Source organism: Numida meleagris, chromosome 27 (genome assembly GCF_002078875.1).
Source record: "Numida meleagris isolate 19003 breed g44 Domestic line chromosome 27, NumMel1.0, whole genome shotgun sequence".
Taxonomy (NCBI): Eukaryota; Metazoa; Chordata; class Aves; order Galliformes; family Numididae; genus Numida; species Numida meleagris.
In genome coordinates this window covers 1379325-1401978 of record NC_034435.1, presented here as the reverse complement: position 1 = coordinate 1401978, position 22654 = coordinate 1379325, and the positions used below count along the sequence as shown (strand labels likewise).

Below are 22654 nucleotides of genomic sequence, written 5' to 3'. Positions count from 1 at the left end.
CCCAAGCAAAACAAAGCAGAGACGCTCCTCAGCTCAAGTCAAATAAATACGGAATCAGGCAACTCTAGTTGCGTCGAGTGGAAATGCTTTAGTTACAATGGCACCGAGTAGGGCCCCAGATGAGTCATGTGCAACACAGAAACCTATAAGGCTGAATATCAATGCTTTTTTGTTTCGTGTTTTGTTTTTTTTCCTCTTTTTTTTTCCCCCCTCTTAAAAGTCTCCAATCGCTATGAAACTGATTAAGTACAATGCAAAGAGATGGTCACTGCAGTCTACACCATTTGCCCGCCGCTGTTACGCGAGTTAGTTTGTGGGAGTCCAACACCAGGGACAGCCATGCTGGGCTCCACGGCCCTTACAACTTGTCCAGGAAGTTGTCCAGGGCAGGGATGCCCTCCTTCAGCCCCTTGCGTTTGCGGGTCTCGGCCACCACCTGGCAGGGCCGGTTGTTGCTGTCGAAGGGGTCCCCGGGCAGGATCTGCCAGTGGTCGAACACGCACTGGGGGAAGGCCTGGCCGCCCGTGTTGGACCTCAGGTCGGCTGTGAAACCTGGAGGGAAGAGCAGAGGTGAATCGCAAGGGGAACACGGGGACCTCGGCTGCAGCCTAGCAGATGTGGGGTCCACCAGCTTGCCAGCACAACTTCCTGCCGAGCCTCAGGCCCTCGGGGCACCTACAGCCTTCCCTCCACCACTGCACCCCCATGTACAGCCATGGTGAGCTGCCCACACCCCGCTTTACCTCCAGGCCTTAAATCACTGCACACAAAAGGCCTCCTTCCTGAGCTGCATGAGCTGCCAGCAGCTGCCACCAAACCACAGCAGGGCAGGGCTGGGAGCGCCGCGCACTTACCAAAGGACTCATTGACAGGCAGGTAGGCCTTGACCACAAACATGGGGGTGCCAGCCACCTGGGACTCCTCAAAGACGTGGCCCCGCTTCCTGTTCAGCACGCCGTAGATGCCACCGACCACCTGCTCCGGGCACTGCAGGACAGAGGTGTCAGTCAGGGCTGCAAACCGCCCACCGTCGTTTTCCTCAGGCAGGCAAAGCAGGTTTTCCTTACCTGGATTTCCACAAGGTAGATGGGCTCCATGAGCCTGGGCTGGGCGGTGAGCACGCAGGCATACAGGCATCTCCTGGCGGTGGGAATGATCTGCCCACCCCCACGGTGGATGGCGTCGGCGTGCAGGGTCACATCGTGCACATCGAAGCGAACACCGCGCATGTTCTCCTCGCACAGGACGCCCTAGGAAAGCAAAGCGTGCTGTCCCCGGGCCCCAGTGCCGCCTGCCAGGTGGTAATTCCACTCCTCCTATCTCTGTGCTATGGCTGCAGACAGCACTGGGTCCATCTACCAGCGTCCTCTCAACACCAGCTCCCAAGCTCATGCCTGCAAAGGCACTGCTCCCTGACAGAGCTCTCCCTCAGCCCGGCTCCCACACACCGCCCCTACCTCCTTGGTCGCCCACTGGAAGCCAGCCACCACGCTGTCCTTGATCTCGTTCAGGTATTGCACTCCCTTGGTGATGTCGGTCAGGATGTTGGGCCCGGTGCCATCAGGACCAAAGCACCAGATCTTCCTGGCTTCGGTGACGTCCCACTCGTACTTCTCGGCCAGGTAGCGAGCTCGCTGCTTCAACTCCTGGCGAGCGGAGACCTCGCCCTTGTCGATGTCTTCAGCCAACCCATCCGGGAAGGGCCGGGCCTTCATGTACAGCCTGTTGTGTTTGTTGGGGGACTTGGAAAGGCACATCACATTGGATTCCTCGCTGACCGTCTCACGGTAAGACACAACAGGATCGGATTTCTGCAGCGACCAACAGCACAGCAGAGAAGAGCAGTAAGCCACCAACAAACCACAGCTCCGCAGGTATCCGGCCAGAGCTCACCAGCAGCAGCGCTGAGGTGGAAAGCTGCCAGCACGGAGCTGTTACTGCTACAGGTTCAGCAGCAGCCCCCCACGTTTAGGTTGTGTTAGTGCCATCAGGCAAACCCCACTGCTCCACGGCCCCTCAGCCCACCAGGCTGCACGCAGCAGCTGTACCTTGATGGGAATGCAAGCGTGGTCCTCCTCCAGATCCTTCAGGCAGATTTCCAAGTGCAGCTCCCCTGCACCAGCAATGATGTGCTCTCCGGACTCCTCGATGATACACTGAAAAAAAAAAACATTAATACAGCGTGTGAGACTTCCAGCTGCAATGCAATGAAAGTCCTTGCACATGAAACACCAGCATTTGCCGGATGGTCTCTGATTTTTCGCTTTGACTCATAGAAACTGTTTTAGAATCTCTTTCTGCTGATCTGGGGATGAGTCAGCACGAGCCCCAAGGTGGAACGCTCTACTCCTCCGCACTCTGGTAGGGCTGGAAGTAATAACCAGCTCAAGCCACTTCTGCCAGCATTCCTGGTACAATCACAGCTAAAGGCATGGCAGCGTGCGACTCCTGAGGGGGAGCAGGACCGGGATTTCCTGCGCATTCACCTGCACCATAGGGTCAGACTTGGCAAGGCGCTTCAGCCCCTCCACCAGCTTGGGCAGGTCTGCGGGGTTCTTGGCTTCCACGGCCACACGCACGACAGGGCTGACGCTGAACTTCATGACCCGCATGTTGTGAGCGTGCTCGAAGGTGGTGATGGTTCCAGTCTTCACGAGGAACTGGTCAACGCCAACCAGACCGACAATGTTTCCACAAGGCACGTCCTCAATGGGTTCAACATAGCGGCCCATCATGAGGATGGTCCTGCAGGAAGAGAAGGCTGTTTCAGCATTCAGGTTTGGAAGGTGAGGTCCTGCAAGGTGGCATCCTAGAGCTGCGGGAGCAGACTAGAGAGCAACAGCCGAACATCACACCCAGCCTCGAGGACAAGGACAGACCCAAGACAGTGCTAGAGCCACCAATGGGAATGACAGCTGTCATCGTCCTCCTCCCAGCCAGGACTGACCTTTGGATTGGCTTCAGGTACAGATCCTCCTTCTTGCCGGGTGTGTAGTTTGGTCCCATGATTCTGACTTTCAAGCCAGTTGATACGAGACCAGAGAAAACACGTCCAAAAGCATAGAAACGTCCCTTGTCGGAGGTTGGCACCATTTTAGAAATGTACATCATCAGGGGGCCTTTGGGATCACAGTTCTTAATACCTGAGAAGAAGGAAACCAATTTCATTGAGGACTACTTCTGGTACTCACCAGACCCACCTGCTTCCCCCACCCCAATTACCAGACCTGTGCCCAGCAGTGCCCCCCCAGCTCCCTCTTGTCCAGACAGCTGGCCAGCCCAAGCAGACAGGAAGATCACATTGCCAAAGATCTTTTAAATGAATACAGGCTCAGCCTGAGCCTCCAGCATACGCCCTGGCTACTCTCCAGTTACTTAGCAAGCTCAGCACTCCCGAGTCAAGTGCTCGCTGGTAAGCCTGTTTGATCCATACTAGAAAAGCTACAGGCTCAAGAATTACAAAAGCTACTAAGCCGTGGACTTTCGAGAACAAGACAGTTCCAGGCATTTCAGACCACTAAACACTTCTGTGCAGAGATCCCTGGTGGCAAAGCAGCAGCCTCGCGTACCTATGGCAGCCTCATCATCAGGGGGCCCCTCATAGAGCAGCTCACAGCGGTACTTCTGGGCTGTGACAGGAGAAGGCAGGTGAATGGTGATCATCTGGAGCAGGGCATCTCCGGCAGGCAGCCACCGCCTCATCACAGCCTGAGCAGAGACCAGAGGGTGAGAGCCAGGCAGACAGCCCCGAGCCCAGCAGTCAGCCTTGCCTTTCTCGCTCCCCTCTAAGTTACCAGCAGCACCTTCCTACCCAAGCAGGGCTTGCAGCTGCAGAGCAAGTACATACAGTTGGATCAGCCCAACTTCTCATCTCTTCTCATAGAGGATTCGGACCAATCTCACCTTCAGCAGGGGTTTGCCCTCCTTGTCCTTATCCTCGCTGTCAAGCTTGATGTCCAGTTTCTCAATCAGTTTAGCTGCCTCCTCTTTCTTGAATGTCATGATTGCATCAAAAACCTACAAGAGGAGCAGCAGTTAGGAATGCCTCCCGTGACCCAGTTTGAAGCAGCAGCACACACATCTCTAAGGAGAACCCGTGTTCGTGCCCATCGCCAGCTGAATCCACATGGACTCTTAAGACACGTACTTGCCTTCCCAGCATCTACCAGCTCCCCTGCTGCACAGAACAACGAGCTGGGCTCGTGTCAGATACTCAAATTTCTTCAATCAAACATGTCAGGTCAAAGTGAAGAAATTTTCCATCATCATGCACTGCAGCAGAACAAAAGAGCTGAGGGCATCAGCAAGGAACACACCTTGAAGATGGGATCGAGGATGAGCTGGCAGAAGGTCCTAGGCAGTTTCTTTCCATCAGGGCCAGTAGCGGATTTGCTGAACTTGCCGGTAGCAGGATCAAAGTATCTGGAGAAAAAAATAAGCCAAACAAATATCAACGTCCAGCTTAGCTGCAGAAGTGTGGTTTGTTTGGTTTTTTTTACCCTGATTAGCTCAGAAGAGAGAAAAAGCTAGCACAAGGATCAAGTCACTGAGACAGAATGTCTACACTGTCAGGCTACAGGCACACAGAGCTGGTCTGGAATTAGAACCAGCAGCCACAGTCACTCACCTGTCTCCCCACAGCTTCTTCATCATGTCTTCTACTTTCTTGGCACGCTCAGATGGATTCATCTGGGCATCACCCTTGGCAGCAAACTTTGCAACATACATTTCAGCAAACTGTTTCAAAGTGAAAGCCCAGCCGTGCAGGCCAGAACCAAAGCCAACTGTACCAAGCACAGGATCAATCTGAAAGGGAAGAGGACGGGGGAGTTACAGAGGAACAGCTGTGGAGGGCTACAGCAGTCAGCAGGGACACCCCACACACACAGCGTGCCTCCATCAGCAGCATGAAGATGGGGCTTCAGAGCTACAGAAGCACTGAGCATTTCTGTGACAGTCACCATTTGTCCATAGGGACTGCCTGGCCCACACACCCCATTTTAGCTCTGTAACCCAGAATTAGATCAGTTTTCTTCACTTCATCCTGCCAAATATCTGCTTAGATCTGTCTGCAAGTCAGACTGTAAACCTTACAAGGAATCATGAGCAGCAAGTCTACAATCTGTTTGTTCCTTAACAGGAACAAAGCATGAAGGTTTCCTCAGACCCTGCAGCTCAACACCCTACATACAGCTCACGAGTTCAGCAGGGAGCAAAGCGACCAACAACACCAAGAGCCCTCCAGCTTCTGAAGGCAGCCCCGGCCGTGCACCCCCTACGACAGGTGAGCAAGAAGAGTCCTACCAAGAGGACACCCTTACTACACAGAAGACACTTGTGTTTATACTCTTTATTGGCTCAAGGCTCATACTAACAAAAGATTCTGAAAAAAAGCTAGCAAGAACCCCAAACCAGTGCAGGTCTGAGTAGTGTGGGTGCCTTCAGTAACCCGACTCACTCCTCCCTTGGAAGGGAGAAAGCACTGCTAACAAACCACAGCTGCTCCCTCCTGCTGAAGGGGCTCATCTTCACAGCAGCGCTCACAGCCGTTCCCTTACCATGATATTTCCCATTGGGCCGCTTTCTCCTTCTCCGTACGTGGAGATGATGACGTTCACGTTCTCCACAATCCGCTGGAAGGTCTGGTACAGCTCCTCAGGATCCAGCTGCAGCTCCAGCAGCGCTCGATCCATCTTGTTCATCATCAGGACAGGCTTGATCCTCTCAGCAATGGCCTGACGCAGCACAGTTTCTGTCTGCACGCACACACCTGTCAAACACAGGAGATTTAGTTCTCCTCACCTTCACATCTCCCCAAAACAGGCTCCTGTTACACGTGGCTGCAGAAAACCTTACCAGAGACGCAGTCGACAACAACCAGAGCACCATCAGTGACACGAAGAGCAGCAGTGACCTCTGAAGAGAAATCCACGTGCCCAGGAGAATCGATCAGGTTGATCAAGAAACCAGAACCATCCTTGGTCTGTTTGATGAATGCCAGATCATTTTCAGACAGCTCGTAAAACAGAGAAATAGCTCTGAAATAAGAGAAGAGCTGTTAATATGACTCACTCATTACCCCTCCCCGGCACTTTGACACAAATACAGTTCAAAACATCTATTTATCCTTTATTATTCATTCCCAGACAGCTATACCTGGCCCTAAGAATTTCCTGAAGCATGTTCCTGAGAGGGAGGTGGGGAAGATGCTCAGGAGCAGCCACAAAACCCCATGTTTTTCATGCTTCCCTGAAATCATAACCTCTTCTGACAACTCGAGGTGCCAAAGAGGATGCACCTTCTCTCAGCTGAGCGTTTCCACTTTTCCTGCCAGGCCTCACTGATCCCTTTTCCTCAGGTGTCCTCCAGCAGCCCGGTCTGTGGCCAGCAATGCTCCCAAGGAGGACAGCTCCCTACTAATCTCCATGCTATGGGACTCCCAGACACCAGCCCCATTAAACAGCGCTAGTGCCAAAACAAGAGGCCAAAAGTCACGCTGCAGGAGCGCGTTTCTTTCCAGTGGCCATCCAATTAGCACTCTATGACTCACCACAGGACAATCAATACTTGCTCTTTCACTCAAGCAACCCTCACAAGGAAAAAAAAAAGTACGCTTTTAAATGAGACAAGAGACAGCCTGATGTTGTCTTCTTCTCAAGGTGAAACTAGGGTAAGATTCAAAGCACTCCCGAGGTCAGACCACGCTCTGGGAAGGTTAGGGCACCCAAAGGAAGAGCACTCACGTTGATTTGATGGTGATACACCGTTCCTGCTCATCCTTTCTTGTGTCAGTGAAACGGGTCTCCCCCGCGCGGGCAGAGGCGATGATACCAGCTTTGCATACCAGAGAATCAGTCAGGGTTGACTTGCCATGATCGACATGGGCAATCACGGACATGTTTCTGATGTTGGCCTTTTTGTCCATGATGGCCCGTATCTGGTCTACTGTGAAGTTCACCTTGAAGAAAAAAAGAAGGGAGAAAAGGAAGACGTGGCATATAAGACAAAAAGCTCCATTTCTTCATACGTGGCACTGTCAAGTTCAGCCTCGCCGAGGTTCGTTCTGTTTGCGCAGCCAGCTCCGCACAGCACCCAGCTGGAAGAACAGCGAGGGCGCTGCGGATAACGAGCAGCGAGGCCGGGGCTGCAGTGCAGCAGCCAGCTCTGCGTCCTTAAGCACTGCAGCACTGACAGCGCTTCCTTTGCTCTAGAACGCCCTAAACCCTCACCCCCCCCCCCCCTTCGGGGGGAACCCCGCACGGAGACTGCGGGTGACGGCGCGGAGCCTCGCGGGGCCGCAGCGTTACGTAAGCGCTCCGGTGGCCGCCCGGCCCCCACCGCTACGCCACATCACCGCCGCCGCTCCCCTCGCGGGGAAAAAGGGCCCTACGGGGCTGCCGCGGAGCTCCGGGTTAACGAGGCCCCACCGCCGCGCCAGGCCCCGGCCCCACCCCTCTCCCCTCACAGCGGACCAGGCCGCAGTGCCAGGCCCTGCCCCGCCGCGGGGCCCCCCCCGCTCCTCCCGGAGCGGACATCCCCACCCACACAGTCCGTGCGGGACCCGCTCAGTTTCCCCCGAGAGGCGGCGAGACGCGGGGCCTCACCATGGTGGCGGATGGAGGTGGATTCTCCGGGGCGGGGGGGTACAGCAATGGCGGCGGCGGCGGCCCTGTCTCGCTGGCGAGCGCAGAGCGGGCGGAAGAGAACGCTGACGTCAACGGCCCTCCTTTTATAGGGCAGCGCCGGCCGGGGGGAGGAGCCTGCGCGTCGGGGGCGCTGTACGCGTGCGCGGATGTGCCTCTCTAGCACCCGGTGCCGGCAGCTCTATGGTCGTGCGGTGAGGTCCGCCAAGGGCCGAAGCCGGGCTCCACGCAGTCCGCGCTCAGAACCGGCAGCGGAAACAAGGCAGCCACCGCGGGGGTGACCCCGAGAATGCGGCCGGGGAGCTCTCCACGGCCACGAGAGCGCCTCCACCTCTGCCAGGAGCGTTGTGCCGGGAACCGCGGGGCGCGGCCTTGTCCGCAGTGGGACCGTGCCGGGCGTGGGCAAACCCCGCCCCTCACGGCGTCACCCGGGCCAGCTGCGCATGCGCCAGTCGGCCGGCACTGATGAGGGAACACTGTGTTCCAGCGCCCCCTGCGGGCGGGGAGGTGCCCGAGGCGCACCGGGCCACGGAGCAGCCCGGGGTTTCGGGAGGGTTCCTTCCAGCCCAGCGCTGCAGCCCGAACCCGGGAGCCCGAGGCACTGCGTGGTGCAGCTCCTGCCCCAGGAGCCAATCATGGACGAGCAAAAAGGGGATCCAAACCGGGGCACAGAAGAACATCGCTCTTCATCTCTGCTACACAAGTGCTTTACTGCTATTTCCTCCTCCTCAGCATCACAGGACACCATTGCTCCACTTCCATCAGCTGCAGTGTAACAGAGCTCTCCCAGACCCACACCACGCTGTCTCCCAGCCCCCTCCCAGGGTGACAGCAGTGGGGCACACCAGAGACCTTGGGGAAGCGGTGTCTGCTCCCTCCCTGTGACAGTGTGAGTTATCAGCTGTTGGCGTTGCCATAGCAGCCGTTTGATTTCTAGCACCAATGCTGGCTTTTGCCAGAGAGCACTGGGCAGCGTGATTAACACATTGGCCTGCCTAGGAAACCCGCTAATTATCCTTTTACTTAATTAGCTTATGGGGCTGATGTCGAGGAGAAAGAAAGCGCTGGAAAAATCTGCGTTCTCCAAGAGCATGGCACTGTCAGGGGCTGTCTGTGTTGTGTAACACCACTGCCATCAGTGCACGAGGAGCTGTCACAGCCCAGACGTGCTTCACCTGCAGGAGGAGCAGCTCCATTGTGTCCAACCACTCACATTCCCTCCTCGTAGCTCTCTCTGCAGCTGTCAGCCCAGTGAGGACACTGCTGTGCATCTGGGACACGTCTGCAAGATCAACGTCTTGTTTTTACCCTCTTCCCTCCAGCTCTCAGCTCTCCAAAAACACCTCCTGGCAAAACCCAAGCGATCGGATCCACTGTTCCTCCACCTCAGGGCTCTTCCAAGAAAAAGAAACACATGCTAAAAGCCTTATTCCCTCACCGGGCAGCACACCACTGCTTCCAACAGCAGCCAATACACCTAGCACACACGAATAGGCTGCAAAGGCCGCATAGGTCCAAACGAAGCCTGTCAGGAGCAGAGCCAAGGAAACACCTCTTCCCCTGCCCCCCCCACACCGGGCCTCAGTGCAGGCCCGAGCCCAGGGGTAGGGGTAGGCCAGTACCCGCTTGTGTGGGCCTGGGGCCATTTTAGGGGCACCAGCCACCACCCCTAGGGGGGCCTGGGCAGCGCTGCACCGCACTGCGCTGTCATTTGCTCGCTCCGGACCCAGCCCCGCCTCCCCGCAAACCTTCACCCTCAGAGCCGCCTCTCCCTCCCATTTCTCGGGCGCGGTCCCTTTAAGGCCCGCGGAAGGCGGCGCGGGGCGGGGGGGCGCTGTCGCGCCTGCGCGGTGCGGCCGTGGCCGCTGAGGAGAGGAGCGCGCGCGCGGATTGGGCGGCGCGCGTCTCCCGCGCGCCCCTCCCCTCCCCGCCAGGCGTCACGTGACCCGGCGGCGGCTCCCGGCGCGGTGGACGCTGGAGGCCAAGATGGCGGCAGAGCTGGTGGAGGCGAAAGTGAGTGAGCGGCGGCGGTGCCAGCGCCTCAGCGGGGCCGGGCCGGGCGGGAGAGGGACGAGGGGGCTACGACGGCTCCTCCCGGCGCGGAGCCGGCGGCGTGCGGCTCGGTTCTGCGGGTGAGAGCTGGGGGGCGGCACCCCGGGACCCCCCCCCCCGCCCCCCCCGACTCGTTCTCCCGCTTTACCTCAGGGCCGCCTCACCCCGGGGCTCGGCCCCTGCGGGTCCTTTGGCCTCGCCGCGACCCTCGCTTCTTCTGGAGCCGTTCCCAGAGGCTTATTAGCGCTGGGGCTTCCCCTTCTCCATCTCCTGTCAGAGGGAGAGGCTGCACGGCCCTCCCCTCCCCCCCACCACCCCCCAAGGGGCAGGTGTCGCTGGGTGGGGGCACTGGGAGGTGCTGGGGGTATCTCCCACTGATGGGGGAGGGGGGAGGCCCACCTGAGTCCCCCCAGTGTAGGGGAGGGGCCCAGAGCTTCCCCCACAGCGTGGGGCACTCACAGAGGGTTTGTGCGGTGCTCCGAGCCCCGTGGCTACAGCAATTTGTTCCCGGGGGGCTCCGACCAGTGGGGTCCCCCCCGCAGTGGGGTCCCTGTGGGTGTGGGGTTGGCTCGGCCCAGCTGTGTCTCAGTGCAGCCAAGGGGCTTCAACAGAAGGAAAGGGGCTGGCGCCTGTGGGATCGGCTAACGGGCAGGGATGTGCCTGGCTGGCCGCAGGAATACATTTGAAGAGGCCTCGTGGTTCCCCTCTGCCAGCTGTTCGGGCTCCCTTAATTGCTGTGAGCCCAGAACTCCTCTGGAGGAGGTGTGCTGCCTCCCGACCTAGTGCTGGAGTGCAGCTGATGCTCGGACCCAGGCTGCCTCGCAGGGAGGAGCTGACCTCAGTGCTAAAGGATCTCGGCGCTTTATGCAGCTCCAATCCTCAATGAAACACGTTGTTTTGGTTTTTTTTGGTTTGTTTTTTTTTTTTTTTATGAAACTTGCTCTGCAGCAATACAGATCCTGAACGTAAGTGTGAGCTGTAGAAGACTGTTGCTTCTGCACCAAAAGTGCCAAGTGAGTGGTGCTGTAGGAGCAGTGAGTGCAGGAGCGCTGCTGTGCTCCTGTGGGGAGCGTGGTGGCCCTGGCGTGTTTATCTTTGCACCATGTGCCATTTATCCTTGAAGTGCCCCAGCGAAGACTACACACTTTCCATTTTGTACTGTCCTGAGGCACGAACTAAATCCCTCCAGGGTCACACAGGTGGTGCCTCGCAAAGCAGCAGTGTGGATCCGCACCTCGTGTGTTGTTGTAGCACATAAGCATCCTTCTCTCATCTTGCAAGCTGTCTGCCTTCTTTCCCTCTTCTTTGGGGAGAATGGAGAGCTGCTGTATCTCTGCTGCTGCTCTTTGCTGTGGGATGGCTGAGTTCTTGAATTCCTGTGTTTTCCACAAACTAGGTCAGATGTTGAGGGGATACGTGTGGGTCATTTCACAAAAATGTGCTTTGTGACCTTGATGGCCCTTCTTGCCATGCAAGAGAAGCCCAGTATCCATCTGAATACACCGCTGCTTTCAGCAGAGACCATTTCTAGCTCCTAGCCTGCTGGGGAGTTGCCTTATAACAGAACTTTCTTTGAACCTGCTGATGGCTGCAGGCCTCCTGAGATCCCACAGCAGCGGGAGAGTGCATTTGTGAGGGCAGAGATGGTTTTCACCGCTTATCAAAGCGCTGACATCCCCAGCAGCGGCGCTGGTGCTGGCACTGAGTGTGGGGGAGTGCTTGGCAAAGCCCCCGGCTGCAGTTTGCAGGCATTGTTCTCATGGGAACGCACTGCTCTCTTCAGTCTTCTCTTCCCATGGCTGAAAATATACACGCTGTTGTGGTTTTTTTTAAGGTTCTGCACCTATAAGAAGAGTTCTAGAGGGTTTGTTTTACCCGTAGAAACAGCACATAGGTGCACTGAAGGGCTGGGAGCCCCAGTTCAGCCTTCAGTGTCATCTGCTTTCCAGTTGGTGCCTGTTTTCTTCCTTTTTCTTGCACTTTGAACGCTTCAGGTACCCAGAGATACATGGGAAGTTCGGATGCTTTCAGCCCCTGCACGGTGTTCGTGCTGTAAGCTGCACAGACACCTTGCAGGGCAGCGTGATGCGTGTTTCAGCTTTCTCCTCTGCAGCCTCCATTGCTTCCATCAGAAGGGTTGCTCAATATTTATCACAAATTGTTTTTCTGGGCTCGTTTGGTGACTGCTGTGTTTCTCTGATCCGGGTGGGTCGGTGGGTTCCGAGTCGTAGAGAACAGTAAGAACTGACGCTTTGCCTTCGTATCACTGTAAGAACATCTTTAATTTTTTTATCCCCCTAGAACATGGTGATGAGTTTCCGAGTCTCAGATCTTCAGATGTTGCTGGGTTTTGTTGGCAGGAGTAAAAGCGGACTTAAACACGAACTAGTCACCAGAGCACTGCAGCTGGTCCAATTTGACTGCAGCCCCGAGGTTTTCAAGAAGATCAAGGAGCTCTACGAGACCCGCTATGCCAAGAAGAGCTCCGAGGCCGCTCAGCCTCAGCCGCAGCCGCACCGCTCCCCCGAGGCGCTCCCCATCCATTCCTCCTACGACCGCGGGAGCGCCGCCGTTGCTCGGACTTCTATCTCCACCCCCAACATTGACTATCCCGCGCTGTACGGGAAGTACCTGAACGGACTGGGCAGGTTGCCCCCCAAAGCTGTGAAGCCCGAAGTCCGCCTGGTGAAGCTCCCCTTCTACACCACCCTGGATGAGCTGCTGAAGCCCACGGAGCTCAGTGAGTTTTCCCGTGCGCTGCGGCGTGTCGGCCGGGCTCGGTCCGGAAGAGAGAGGTGAAATAGGTGTGAGTGGCAGGAGGATTGGTTTTCAAGGGATTGAAAACGGGATTTTCAGGGCTCTGTGAGGGAGAGAGCGATGCACGCGGTGGTGGATGTCCCCTTTCTCCCTTTTTTTTTTCCCTCCCTGATGCTTGAAGCGTACAGAAGAATATTTATCATTTTATTTCCCTCCCTTCCCGTAGAACAAGAGCGCAGTTGCATGGAGGTGTAACTTGCAAGCCTGTCCTGCTGGCTGTAGCTTTCTTACCCTTCACAATGCACCACTGTCTCTCTTCCCTGTCTGTAAGGTGTCAGTCTGTCCCTGAAACTCCTTGTGTTGGTGCTGCCCCCGAGCTGAGCAGGTCCAGTTCTGCCGTGCTCCACGCTGATGTTATTTCTCAGCGCTCAGCACACCCGACCTGGAGCCCCACGTGGCTGAAGGAGCACGTCTGGTGCCATTTCTGCCCTATTGATTTGGCCTTGCATGCGGTGCTGCATCTTGAGGAGCAACCAGGGAAGTTGGGGAGCTGCAGGAAGTTCTTTCTCCTGCCGTGGGGGTGGGAGGCTGCTTTGATTTGGTGTCATTTCGGTTCTGAGCAGAGCGCTGTCCCGGGGGTTAGGGAGGCTGTGCTGCAGTGAGTACGCTGTCCTTGTGCTCTGCTTCCCCTCAGCCTCTCCTAAAGAGAGGGGAGTTCTTCAGGCCTCACTGCTGGGTGAACCTGGGGCTCAGGGAGCTGATCTCCCTTTGCAAAACATTTCTGAGACCCTGTCATGAGGATACAGCACACGGTGCGTGTTGGGTTGTGTTGGAAACGCAGAGGTGCGAGGTGTGCCTGCGTGTCTCCCATAACTTCAGAGTTGCAGCTTTCTGCTTTTTTTTTTAATCAGACTTTTCCTTTTTCTGCCTCACGAGCTGGTTTGGGTTCCCCTCACACGTGTCCTTCTTGGTTGTCTCCCCTGATAATTCTCACCAGGTGTTTATTCCCCTTCACATGTAGTGCTGCCCGACTCCTCCTGTTCACCCTGGTTCTGTTACTGGGAAGCAGGCCTGAAACCTGTTCAACCACCCACATTGGTGGGTTTTTTCCTTCTTTAAATACAAATTCATCAGACTTGATGTAATTTTCACCTTTTTGGGGGAGGTATCCTATGTTTGTGCTGTGACTTTAGATAGTGAGCAGGTGACTGTAAAGCTGAAGCGTTGTTCTCAGCGCTGCCTGGGGGACAGCTTAATTCAGCCCTGAACGTGGGATGGCATCTGTTAGTCAGAAATGCGAGATTCTGAAGAAAAAGAATGGTAAAGAAGTGGAACCACCTAGGGACAGGAGAAGAGCAGGGATATACTTACCGTGATTAATAGATCTTTATTAAAAGTTGACATCACATTCGCTCTATCGAGTGAGAAGTGAAGTCTCATTAAGTGCAGTATCACACCTCTGTGTTAGCTGATGCCTCCCCCGGGTCAGTGTGCTCCCTAGAGCCAGTTTGACTGATTTCCCTTTTGATGAGAGCATTTCCTGAGTAACCCTTGGGGTGGGAGCCGAGCGGTCGGGTACCGAGCAGCTGTTCAGCCTCCATCATCCCAGCTCTGTGCTGAGTGTAAGCTGTGGGTCAGCCCCAGCCTGTGGCGTGGGAGTGAGTGCCTGGAAGAGCTTTGTCTGGAGGAAAACACCTGGCTGCTGTGGGAGCAGCACCCTTCCCTGGGCTGCAGGAGGCTTTGCAGCCACGGTGGGAGTGAAGGAAGCGTAACTTGTATGTTCCTGACTTGGACTGGAAGCATGTTTATTCACCAAAAGCTCTCTTGCCCCTTGGAGGTGCTCAGCTTGAGGCTGACGGTGAGGTGGGTGATGCTGAGCTTGGTCTGCGGGCGAATGCATTCCACATCACTCTTACACCTGCAGACTTCAGCTCACAGCAAACGGCTGAGGTCCATTGCGCACCAGCTCCTTCCTCACCTTCAGTAACCACAGGCAGCTTCCGGCGATCTCATGTTGCTCGTGGGGTTGGGTTCCTGAGGATGGTTTGCAGAGTCCTCCTGGGTTTAGGAGCTTCGTGCCTTGGCTCGTTCTGAAGGTTGCTGCTCGAGCTCTGTCTTAAAAATCAATTTCCTGCTGTTGTCAGCTGTTGGAACCAATCGATCGCAGCAGCAGCAGCCGTACAAGCCCAGGCATAGAGTTGCAATGCAGCAGCATCTGTCCCGGAGAAAGGATGGAATCGGTTACCTGGAGAAATGCAGCTTTAAAAGCCTCTGCTTTTTATTCCTGGCCGCTCAGCAAAGATCCAATAGCGGCCGAGGCACCCTGGGAGCACACCTGCTGCAGGGGGAGCTCACCTCTGGGATCCGAGTTCGGAAGGGAAATGGGGTCCCTGCTCAGCTCTGTCTCGGAGGGGCTCTCCTGGGGAATGTCCTCTCGTGCCTTTTCCCTGCAGCACCCAGTGCTGGTGGCTGTGGGCAGCGAGGGGCAGGCAGGTAGCAGCTGTGTCTATGGGCTCGTTGTGTTCCCTCCAGCTGCTCTTGATGCAGGTGAAGCCGTAGCAGGAGAGAGTTATGGAGCAGTGATACTGAAATGACTTCTTGTTTGTCTTTGTTAGGAAGCATGGAGGGATGCAGTCCTTGGGAAGTGCTTTGCTCGCTGCTCTGGAGGCGTTTAGATGGAAACCACGGTTCCATGTGTCTATAAGGACATCTTCATGCCTGCATTATTTATTCCTGAACGCCCTTTTTGTCTTTCTGAAGCTGAATTAGGGAAGGGCAATAGATGCAAGCAGCGAAACCGCCCATCCTGCATCCATCAGGATCTGAGAGCTGCTGAGCTTTTCTCTTTCCTTCATCTCTTTTTTATTCCCAGGCAGAAATGCACCTCTTTCCACATCCAGGTGTACTGCCTTTGAATAAACCAGCAGTACTGAGGTGTTAGAGGAGACACAAGAAGGAAGCCAGCTGCTGTGTTGCTTCCTGCTCCGCGCGTTACCCTGTGAGTGCAGTTGCAGACGTGCACCAACAGCAAACTGTAGCACATTGGCATTCAACCTGAGGAGCTCAGCCTCGAGTTCCCACATCTCAGGCTTAATTTTAACCAGACTCAAGGCATTTGATCTTAAAATGAGGGACAGAGAGAAGGGCAATTAACGCTGTCTCCTGGGCTGAGCATTGCGCGGACGTGCCGTCTCTTGGAGCTGTTCCTGTGCTGCTGCTTCTCATTCTAAGTTCATTTGTTGGTGGTTCCTCCCTTCTCCAGAATCAGCCCCGTGGTTTTACGCTTCCAGGGCACGTGGAGATCTGGTGGCATGCCCCGCTGGGTTTTGTTCTTCGGGTGTGGGCCGTGCTGGTGTCGTTAGCAGAGCGTGGTGCGTGGTCTCGCTGCGGCAATGCGCGGTGGCTGGAGCTCTGGTGGAGGCCAGCAAGGCTCAGCCATCGGCGCGGCTCAGGACGGTGAGCTGAGCAGTGTCAGAGGAGCTGCCATCCAACTGAAGGGTTTCTTCTTTCCTTTCCAGTTCCACAGAACAACGAGAAGCTTCAGGAAAGCCCGTGCATTTTTGCATTGACGCCGAGGCAAGTGGAGCTGATCCGAAACTCCAGGTACTCCTCCCTGGGTGCTCTTAGTTGGAGAGGTTGCAGCTGGGTGATTGCTCTGTGCCACTTCCCTCCCCTGCACGAAGCACGGGCTGTTTGAGGACGAAGGCAGAGAGCAGCAGTGTGGGATTGTTGGTGACCTGAGCTCTCTGGGCTGCTGTGTGCTTGCTCCCAGGTCAGAAGCAGTGCAGGGGAAGCTGCTTGATGACTTAACAGAAGGGAAACGATGCAGCGCAGACATCTGAGGGTGATGCTTGTACCGTGGCTGATCCTTAATGCCCTTTTCTCACAAATCCAAGTATATGAAGAAGGCTTTCACCATCAGTCACACATTAAATGCAGTAGTTTTGCAGCAGAGGCTTCAGGGAGTGTCTGTGAGGATCAGCCCATCTTCCTGCACCGCTGTGGCAGTGCCCTGCTGTCCCCACCTGGATCCAGAGGCACCACGTGAGCTCAGCTCCCAGCCAGGAGCTTCCATCCCCCCCAGCCCTACAACAAAAATACTGAGCTGAATAAGCAAGGAGTCTTGAAGGAACACGGTCAGATAGAGGAACTGGGTTTCAGGTTGGGTCTAAGTGCTGACACACAGCAGGAAAAAATGCCTGGTGCAGCCTTGAAAACCCACAGAGAGGCTGCACACCATGAAACAAAAGCGTGCAGGGCTGCAGAGTGAGCTGAGCCATTCAGATAAAACCCTGGGAAGTAATTATTTAAAGATTGATTTAAAAAAAAAAAACAACTTACCATCCTCTAACCTTTGCGTCTGGCAAATGTGGCAGCTGATTTGAGTTTTTCTTTATGTAAATTTCTGCTTCTTGCTTTGCCAGGGAGTTGCAGCCCGGCGTGAAGTCGGTTCAGGTGGTGCTCAGGTACGTCTGAGCGCGGCTGGATTTAACGTGAGGTGCTGAGGGGGGAGGAGGGCAACGCGTTGCACGTGGTGTTCATCGCTGCAAAAGTTAGGGCAAGCTGGCTGCTGGCATCACGCAAGTGTCTCAAGCTTTGTGCCACCTTCCTACTGTGCCACCCGAGTCAGCAGCAAACAGCAGCAGGTCTGATTTTGCTGCCAGTGTGGACCCAGGATCTGAACTGCAGAGATCCTGGCCCTGGTTTGGGCAGAGGAAGGAGCGTGGGCTTGGGGGGTGACGCTTGGCTGCTGGTTGGTGGGTAGAGCTTTGACCAGCAAAGCAGGATGGGCGTTCTAGATGTGTGGTTTCTTTGCAGGATCTGTTACACAGACACTAGTTCTCCCCAGGAGGATCAGTACCCCCCGAACATCGCCGTGAAAGTGAACCACAGTTACTGCTCCGTGCCGGTAAGCCAGCCCGGCCGGGAGGGCTTGTGCCAGTGATGGTTTCTTCTGGTGAATGCACGCAAGAAACCAGAGCGTAGAAGTGATTAGTTGAAATTTGGGATGGGTTAGCTGTTAATAAAAGTGTTCTTGCAAGGACCCGATCCTTTTTGCTTCGTGCTAGGTCTGTCAGCTCCTTCCTTGAAAACTCTGGCTGGGTTACAAGGTGCTGAAGCTGACGTGCGGGTGTTCCTTCCCCCAGCAGCATCTTCAGCCTGCAAACAGCACACAAATCTTTCCTCCCTAGGGCTACTATCCGTCAAACAAACCCGGGGTGGAACCCAAGAGGCCCTGCCGTCCCATCAACCTCACCCATCTCATGTATTTGTCTGCGGCCACCAATCGCATCACCGTCACCTGGGGGAACTACGGGAAGGTACGTGCTGGGGGGGGGGGGGCACGTGGGGCTGCACAGGGGAGCCCCTTGCTCAGCCCTTCCCCTCCCCCCTCTCCTTAGAGCTATTCCGTGGGGCTGTACTTAGTGCGGCAGATGACCTCAGCGGAGCTGCTGCAGAGGTTGAAAACCATTGGGATCAAGCATCCAGAGCTCTGCAAAGCGCTCGGTGAGTATTGGTGCTGGGGGGGGGCTCGCTGCGTGCCCCCCTGCTGGGCGTTCCTGGCAGCCAGGCTGCTAGGGCCGTGTGAGAGCCGAGTTCTGTGCCATTGCTTCCCTCCAGTTCTATAAAAACACCTATTATCCAAACAGGCTCGGGAAGACGTTCGTTAGTCGCGTGAAATTGCCCCCAGATCCTTGTGCAGAAGCTCTGAGTCACTCGGTGGGGTTTAGGATTTGTCTCCAGATCACGTTGTGAGCGCTGCCGGGGGTCAGCCCCATTCTGGTGCGAGTGGCTTCGTGCCTTCTTCTGATCACATTGAGCTGAGGGATGTGACTGCAGCACCTCAGCCCTGACCCACACTGAACCCAAAGGGGATTTCTGGGGTGAGGGATCCGGGTGGAAGCGTTCTTCTGCCCTCCACAGCCTGGGAATCCCGGTGCTGGCAGAGGGTTTCACCAGCACAGCTTTCACATGCGCTGAGAGCTTCAGAGAAGAGGTGATCCCGAGAGATGTTCGTCCTGGGCCTCTCAGGTGAATCACTGTGGTATGAGGCACGTGCAGAACATCACGGAAATGTGAAGGGAAATCAACTTTTCAAGGCAGAATCTGATTTGCAGCTTCTGGGAGCCTGGAGGATTCCAGTTGCTTGTTGTTACTGGACAGACCCAACACTGGATCACGGCAGTCTTTAAACCGCGCTGCTCAGAGCATGCACAGCTCTTACCAGCTGCAAGAAGCGTCGTCCTGAAGATAGCTTGGAGGCTGATGGTCACGGAGAAAGCTCTGACAAGAAGAAAACAGCAGAGCTTTGTGAAAATGAAGCTTGGATGGAATGTCTCCTAACACCAGAGCGGCACCGAATCTCATCTCCTGGGGGGGGTCGCGCTCTGACTGGGGCTGTGTGTTGCAGAGCTGCACGTAGCCTCATGGAGAGGCTGGAGAGCTCTTGGTGTGATCCAGGAAGGTCAGGATGACTGAGTGATATGCTCCAGAGAAGTGGGGTGATGGAAATGCTGCAGGCCTTGTCATTCAGCGCTGTCAGCAGCAGCTGCTCTTCAGGAGGTGCGTGGTTTAACCTCGGGTTGATGCTGCACCTTGGGGCAGACCTTCCTGCCTGGGACTTGCACATCTGCTCCCCTTCCTGAGCTGGCCAGCGTGTGAACTGCAGGGTAGCAGCCCAGGAGCTCTGAGATGCACTGCACCCTGCTCATTGATGGCAAAGCGAAGGTGCCTGGCTCCCTGCTGGCCGGGCTGCATCCCGTGTTTGCTCACGTGTGGGATCTTCCTCAGAATTTCAGGGGTTGGAAGGATGCGGTGCGGCCCGTCCTCCTGCCACCCATCTTGGAACAAAATCCATCCTGCTTGTGCTGATGACCAGATAAGTCATTAGCTAAACGGGCTTCTTTCCGGATGTCTGTCTCTCTATCTGCCCTCTTGCTCCATGCCAACACGGGGACACAGGTGCCTGCCCTCCTCTGAAGGCGGACAGTGACAGTCAGCTCCTGCTGGCTGGGAAGGCCAGGCTGCTGGAAAGGGAGGCAGCCCTGAGGCTGGGGGCTGCAAGAAAAAGCTTCCTGCCTGCCTAATAGATGCTCCAGCCGGCCTGCAGCCTGCGTGCTGCCAAGCATCCTCTGAGCTCTGCGGGATGCACGTGGCTGCTGGGGCACTGCGGCGTTCTCCCTGTGTCCCCTGTCCCCAGCAGACAGCTGGTCCCTGTGTGAGAGTGACTCGTGTGCTGCCGAGGGCTGCTGGGAGCTCCTCACCCTGCGGGTCGTCTCCAGGTTTAAGTTTGCTCCTGCTAATGTTGTTGCCCTTTGCTCTTACTGCAGTAAAAGAGAAGCTCCGCCTGGACCCAGACAGTGAAATCGCTACCACGGGCGTTCGCGTGTCTCTCATCTGCCCGGTGAGTCTCTGCAGCACCTCCTGGCTGTGGTTTTGTCCACAAACCCAGGTCCTCCTGCCGGGCCCGTGCTGGCAGTGTGTGCTCCTTGCTGTGTGCAGCGGGGCTGTCGTGCCGGGGGGGGAGCGCGGTGCTGGGCGTGGGCTGGGTGCTGCTGCTGATGCTGCCCCTGCTCCCGCAGCTGGTGAAGATGCGGCTGTCTGTGCCGTGCCGGGCCGAGACCTGTGCACACCTGCAGTGCTTCGACGCCGTCTTCTACCTTCAGATGAATGAGAAGAAGCCGACGTGGATGTGTCCCGTGTGCGACAAGCCCGCGCCCTACGACCAGCTGATAATCGACGGGTGAGTGCCCGCGCTTCGGTCCTCGGCCCTGTTCGTTCTCTGCTGGGTGAAGCGTCTTGCTTTTGGCTCTGCCCTTCCGGAGCCCGCCTCGGAACAACGCTGGAAGCGCGTTCTGCTCCCGCACGATGCCCTGACGTGTTTGCGTTGGTGTCCTAGAGCAAGGTTTGTTGGTCTGCCCTTCTTGATTTTAGGATTGCGCTATAGCGTTACGGGAACCGAGCGTTTCCTGCCTCACTCTGCTGAACCCGCGCAATTGGCCGCCTTGGTTGACAGATGTCACGCTGCACGGAATAAACCCACTTTATAAGCACACGATAAGGTGATTTTGGGTAGGAACCATCTTCCTCTTCTTTGCCGGTGTGAGCTGCTCGGCAGCCCGCGGGCAATGCTTGCCTCACTGCAAACCCAGCGGGGAGGATCCCTGCTGGCTCCTAAGGAGAGCACCCCTCAGTGTGCAGTGCTGCGAGGCAGAGGTGCAGTGCGGTGTTTGCAGCAGGGTCGTTGTCTCTGGTTTGCGGCGCGGTGCCGCGGAAGCATGGCGGGGAATTGGAGCAGGCAGATTGCAAAGCACGTGGGGGTGAGAGCGAGGCAAGGAACGCGTGCGCCGAGCCCCGGCGGGAGCTGTCTGGCTGTGAATCTGGCAGAGGTGGTTTCAGATCGGCTGCTCTGCCATGGCCCGGCCCTCGGTCCGTGCGGGAGCGGCGCTTCCCGTCCCTCTGCACCGGAGTTGTTTGCTTGCTTTCTACCAAAGAGCTCTTTGTGAAGCGCAGCGAGCTGGGTGCTCCTGCCCGGTGCTGCTCCCGTGCTGCAGCCAGAAGCGGGGCTGAGGGCTCGGCCGGGCCGTGGTGTGCCCAGCGCTGCTCTGCGGCAGCAGCTCTCCCCCTCCTGGTGGCGGAGCTGGCAGCGGGGCCTGCAGCGCTCGGCAGCTGCAGTGAGCAGCACGCAGCAGAGCGGCACGGCCAGCCTGGCTCCTGGCTGAGCGCGGGGGAAGGAGCCAAAGCAGCGCGGTGGGCACGGCCCCTGCTGATCTGAGGGCTGGGATCACACAGCCCTGGACTTGGTCTCTAGTGCGGCATCACCGTGGGGCCGGGGGATGGCACACGGTGCGGGCGGGCACGGGGCTGTGCCCATGGCTGTGCCAGCAGCCGCTGTGTCTGTAGGTGCTGCTCCCACCCCGGGGCTGGGGCTCCGTGCGTGGTCTGAAGGTGCCTCAGCGTTGGTGACCGGGGCCTGGGCGGCAGGACTGGCCGTGGAGCTGCGTGCTGACGCTGGGGGTCACGTGTGGGGCTGAGCGTGCTCCTCCTGCTGCCGAACGCCTTCGGTTTGGGGACGGGCAGCGGAGCAGCGCGCGTGGGATCGCTGTTGTCCTGGGGGAGCGGGCAGCGTGATGCAGCGTGGCTGCTCGGGCAGGGCCTCGCGGGGGCTGGGGTCGGTGGGCTCTGCCGAGGAGCTGCGTGAAGAGGTGAGAGCCTTTTCTAATTGCACGTAACGAAGCTGCGGGTTCACGGCTCCAAACGGGGACGCTGTCGGTGCTGGGTGGTCACCTGCTCCCCCCCCCCCGGGTGCCATCGGGAACCTTCCCTCCCTCCCAGGCTCCTGTCCAAGATTCTGAGCGAGTGCGAGGACGCGGATGAGATCGAGTTCCTGGCGGACGGTTCCTGGTGCCCCATCCGAGCGGAGAAGGAGCGCAGCTGCAGCCCGCAGTGCCCCATCCTGGTGCTGGGTGAGTCCCCGGGGCTGCGGATCTGCAGATCCCAAACTGCACCCTCCCGCCATCCCCCGAGCCGCGCGTTAATTAGTAGGGGCCTTAACGAGCCTTCTCTCCCCCCACCCCTTTCAGGTTCTTCGGATGTGAACGGGCTGTTGCCCACCCCCAACGGTAACGGAGAGAACGGCAAAGCCGCCGCTGATGTGGTGGATTTAACACTGGACAGCTCATCGTCGGAGGAGGAGGAGGAGGAGGAAGAGGAGGAAGATGACGACGATGAGGGACCCCAACCAAAACGGCGCTGCTCCTACGAGAAGGGTTTAGTTTCTGCCTGCTGACTGCCGAGGCAGCTCTGGATCTCGCAACGGACAGACTTGAATACTCTGGTGCTTAAACTGGAGGGGGGGAGAGCGTCGTCTCCCGCCTCGTCTCCCATCCTCCCCGATCTCTGACTTTCCTATTCCGAAATTAACCATTAAAGCAAGAGAAAAAACAAACAAACAAAAACCCCACGACCACTGAGAGCTGCTGCTTGGTTGGAAAAACCACCCCAAGTCCAGGCCCGACCCCGAACCGGACTCTGAAGCGAGGAAAGTGTCTTAACCCACGGCTGGGGCCGCAGCTCCCGCTCTGCTGCTCCCCCCCCCACCCCAGCACGGCCCCGCTCATCTCCACAGCCGTGTGCATCCTGGTCGTCGTGTTAATTAACCATTCCTGAGTAGCTCGAGTTTTGCCGGACACGTGGGGAGG

The 22654-nt window shown here is 56.9% G+C and overlaps 2 protein-coding genes across 3 annotated transcripts; one reads left to right on the top strand and one right to left on the bottom strand.

Annotated features, from left to right (window-relative positions):
- Positions 66-7802, bottom strand: EEF2 (eukaryotic translation elongation factor 2). The gene is made up of 15 exons (XM_021378626.1): positions 7605-7802; positions 6744-6958; positions 5857-6038; positions 5559-5770; positions 4628-4806; positions 4317-4422; positions 3904-4017; positions 3570-3708; positions 2948-3143; positions 2487-2745; positions 2049-2156; positions 1458-1811; positions 1068-1250; positions 855-987; positions 66-552 (listed from the first exon to the last, which is right to left on the bottom strand). The coding sequence occupies exons 1-15, from the start codon at positions 7605-7607 to the stop codon at positions 359-361; spliced, it is 2577 nt and encodes an 858-aa protein (XP_021234301.1). The 5' UTR covers positions 7608-7802; the 3' UTR covers positions 66-358.
- Positions 9534-22411, top strand: PIAS4 (protein inhibitor of activated STAT 4). 2 transcript variants are annotated; one of them, XM_021378627.1, is made up of 11 exons: positions 9534-9656; positions 11997-12435; positions 15971-16055; positions 16877-16918; positions 17271-17361; positions 17645-17773; positions 17855-17960; positions 19784-19857; positions 20036-20196; positions 21789-21919; positions 22037-22411. In XM_021378627.1, exons 1-11 carry the CDS (start codon positions 9630-9632, stop codon positions 22240-22242), a joined length of 1491 nt encoding a protein of 496 aa, XP_021234302.1. In that variant the 5' UTR covers positions 9534-9629; the 3' UTR covers positions 22243-22411. The 2 variants fall into 2 exon arrangements, with proteins under 2 accessions (XP_021234302.1, XP_021234304.1); XM_021378629.1 differs by having other exon boundaries at positions 9637-9775.

Coding starts and splice junctions, on each gene's coding strand:
- EEF2 (XM_021378626.1), bottom strand. Junction 2,157..2,486: donor AGTCTGACCCTATGGTGCAG/GTGAATGCGCAG, acceptor TTTTTTTTTCAG/TGTATCATCGAGGAGTCCGG. Junction 1,251..1,457: donor TCCAGTGGGCGACCAAGGAG/GTAGGGGCGGTG, acceptor TTGCTTTCCTAG/GGCGTCCTGTGCGAGGAGAA.
- PIAS4 (XM_021378627.1), top strand. CDS start 9,630: ATGGCGGCAGAGCTGGTGGAGGCGAAA. Junction 12,436..15,970: donor GCTGAAGCCCACGGAGCTCA/GTGAGTTTTCCC, acceptor TTTCCTTTCCAG/TTCCACAGAACAACGAGAAG. Junction 21,920..22,036: donor GTGCCCCATCCTGGTGCTGG/GTGAGTCCCCGG, acceptor CACCCCTTTCAG/GTTCTTCGGATGTGAACGGG.